General features: G+C 44.1%; 1 protein-coding gene across 1 annotated transcript in view; it reads right to left on the bottom strand.

The window, feature by feature from the left end:
* Window positions 1–3,358, bottom strand: part of TOMM70A (translocase of outer mitochondrial membrane 70 homolog A (S. cerevisiae)) — a 39,296-nt gene that overhangs the window by 35,160 nt on the left and 778 nt on the right. Inside the window, exon 2 of the mRNA XM_011999915.1 lies at window positions 2,739–2,917. Coding sequence (XP_011855305.1) covers window positions 2,739–2,917 — 179 coding nt within the window. The remainder of the gene's footprint in view (window positions 1–2,738; window positions 2,918–3,358) is intronic.

Raw genomic sequence — 3,358 nt, 5'->3', positions numbered from 1 at the left:
AAAAAAAAAAAAAAAGTTATTTGTAAAGTAAAACTAAAAAACTCTGAAATATCATGAAATTTAAATTCATCAGTGTTGATCCAGACAACGTGGAAAAGAGAAATTAAGGAAATCTAAAATCTGAAAAGGAGTCGGCTAGGTTTTATTAAACATCAATGGTACAGAACCCCTGGGATGAGGTGGGTTGGCTGAAACCACAATGAAATGTTAAAATCTAGTTTCGGCCGGTGAGGTGGCTCGTGCCTATAATTCCTAGCACTTTGGGAGGCCAAGGTGGGTGGATCACCTGAGGTCAGGGGTTTCAGACCAGCCTGGCCAATATGGCGAAACCTCGTCTCTACTAAAAATACAAAAATTAGCCGGGGATGGTGGCACATGCCTGTAATCTCAGCTACTCGGGAGGCTGAGGCAGGAGAATTGCTTGAACCCAGGAGGCAGAGGTTGCGGTGAGCCAAGATTGCGCCACTGCACTCCAGGCTGGGTGACAGAGTGAGACTCCGTCTCAAAAAAAAAAAAAAAAAATCGAGTTTCATGTATACAAACTATCTTTATTTTTAACGTTTACAGAATTGAAAACTTTTTGGATCTTTCATTTTACCTACTATTCTTCCATGATTAAAACTAAATTAACAAACGAAATAGAAATTGACTGGAGAATTTCAGACATCCAAAAATGATGTAAGACAGTGATAATTAATTCAAAGAAGCCTCTTCATAACTACTTTTAACAGCAGCAGTGAGCTATTATAAATGATTAGAACCAGAATCATCAATTTTTAGTACTAGAAGAAACAAAAGAGATCTAATATTTTAATCTTCTTATTCTACAGGGATGATGCTAAGGTCAAAGAGATAAAATGACTTTCCCAAAGTAGCAATGGTGGAGAGACCACTATAAAGCTTAGAAATCCTAGTTCTCACAGTACATAGGTTCTTCTACTATCCAGTCATAAACCTTTTAGAAAATAGGCAATGCTTCACCCTCCCATAGGAAAGATCATATGGTTTTCTCATGTCCTAGCACAATGCCTCACACACTGTAGATAATAGTTTGTTCATTCCTATACCAAAACTTCCTTTAAAGCTAATTTGACATCCTAGTAAAAATATCTTCGCCCGGGCACGGTGGCTCACACCTGTAACCCCAGCACTTTGGGAGGCTGAGGTGGGCAGATTACCTGAGGTCAGGAGTTCAAGACCAGCCTGGCCAACATAGTGAAACCCCATCTCTACTAAACACACAAAAATTAGCTGGGCATGGTGGCGCACACCTGTAGTCCCAGCTATTCCAGAGGCTGAGGTACGAGAATTGCTTGAACCCAGGAGGCGGAGGTTGTGGTGAGCTGAGATCAAGCCACTGCACTCCAGCCTGGGCAACAAAGTGAGACTCTGCCTCAAAAAAAAAAAAAAAAAAAAATCAACATGAATAGTATAAGATGGAAATGACTTGCATACGTATTTAAGTGTATACACTTGGATACAACTGGAAGTTACTTGACCAACTGTATATACATATTTATAAAACCGGGAGATATTTGACCAAACGTTTCTCTGACCTCGACTTACTCTGGTACTACCACTGAACAACTCCAGACCCAGATAAAATCCACCACACCCAATCCCAGTAGTGTCAAATGCAGCCAGGCTAATTCTCTGCACAGCTGTCAGATACCAAAAGGATTTAACAGTCAGTTCACCAAAACCATACAAAGCTGTTCACTAAATACTCCAATGCTTGGACTAACATCAGAGAAACTATGTTATGCATATTAGGCTTGGTCATGTATATTTCCAGGTGAAATGGAAAAACTGAATTTAAGATGCTTCCAATTAAAAAGTTTAAGAAGTCACTCCCATTTTTTTGGTATGTGTGTGTAGGGCCTGGACCTGGGGCAGAGGGCTGTGTGCAACCAAGCCTGGTGAGCATTGCTGTGGCTGCTACTCTTGTGCAACAAGAGGGGACAGTGCAGTGCAGAGCGTTTTCTGAGAAAGGCCAAGGGGTCCGGAGTGTAAAAGGACACCTCCGGGCTGGGGCATGGCAGGGAAGGTTCCCGGGTCGCTGAGCGCTTGCAGTCAAGGGGGCTTCCTGGCCGAGAGAGAACGAGCCTTGGGAGCTTGCTAGTTCTGCTTACAGTTCAGAGGCTGTAAAACAAATGCCACTGAACACCATTTCACTCTTTAGAACCTGTGTAGTCTTTCTTTTTCTATGTACAAAGCCATCTAATCGGTTTTTTGGGGTTTTTTTCCTGCTTTTGTCAACAACCGTCACTGTAGTTGCCCACTTACCTCCAGCAAAAACACACTCTAAAAGGGGGAGTGGCTCGTTATTAAAAGGCTTTTACCGATTAAGTTGTAGGCTTTGGGAATCACAGAAACAGTTCGTATCACGATACGCCAATTGTTAATGGAATTTAGCTTCCTTCACTTATTAAACACAATCATCACATTTGCAAATGCCCCACTCCCATCTACAACACTAGGAATAAATGCTGTGTCACTGAGAAGAAAAGCAAAAGATTTTTCTGAAACCAAAAGGAAATTGTCAAAGAATGCCAGTAACCTGTCATCGGGCTACTCCTGTGCCCTCCACTGGCAGGCAGAAATGAGTCTCCCTAAACCCATGTGTTGCGCTGCCGCTTGGCAGCTTCCGTCTAATGGGAAGCCCCCTCACTGACACAGCCCGCCAAGGAAAAGGTGTACACGCGTTTCCACCTCTACGGCCTGGGGCTACTTCTCACCATGTCCAAGTGAGCACCGGGACCTTCAGGGTGTCCGCTGCCCGGGGCCGGACTGGCCCTGCCCTCCGGGGTCTTCCGTTCGCTGTTGCGCTTCAGGCCGCTGGCGTCGCCCCGGCCTCTGGACTCCCGGCGCCGTTGCTGCCGACTCCACAGGTATATGGCACCCAGCAAGACTCCGTCTTAAAAAAAAAAAAAACCACAAAGACCTTCTTATTGTTGCTTTACCAAAGAACAATCTAGTAATTCAAAGATTCCAGGTGTAGGCCTACAAATTCCACAAGATGAACAATGGTAAATGCAAATTCTTTGCCCTGTTTTATTTGGGGCCAAAAATACATCATTTTAAAGCAGTTTAAGTAACACAAAGAGTCCAATCTTAAATTCTAATTTTTAACAGCAGTCAGATGAATAAAAAGGTATTTGTGGTCGGGGGCGGTGGCTCACGCCTGTAATCCCAGCACTTTGAGAGGCCAAGGCGGGCGAATCACAAGGTCAGGAGTTCAAGACCAGCCTGGTGAACATGGTGAAACCCCATCTCTACTAAAAATACAAAAATTAGCCGGGCGTGGTGGCGGGTGCCTGTAATCCCAGCTACTCGGGAGGCTGAGGCAGGAGAATCG

This window comes from Mandrillus leucophaeus, unplaced genomic scaffold (genome assembly GCF_000951045.1).
Source record: "Mandrillus leucophaeus isolate KB7577 unplaced genomic scaffold, Mleu.le_1.0 Scaffold608, whole genome shotgun sequence".
Lineage (NCBI taxonomy): Eukaryota > Metazoa > Chordata > Mammalia > Primates > Cercopithecidae > Mandrillus > Mandrillus leucophaeus.
Note: the sequence above shows the minus strand (reverse complement) of the source record. Positions and strands in the feature narration are given on the sequence as shown.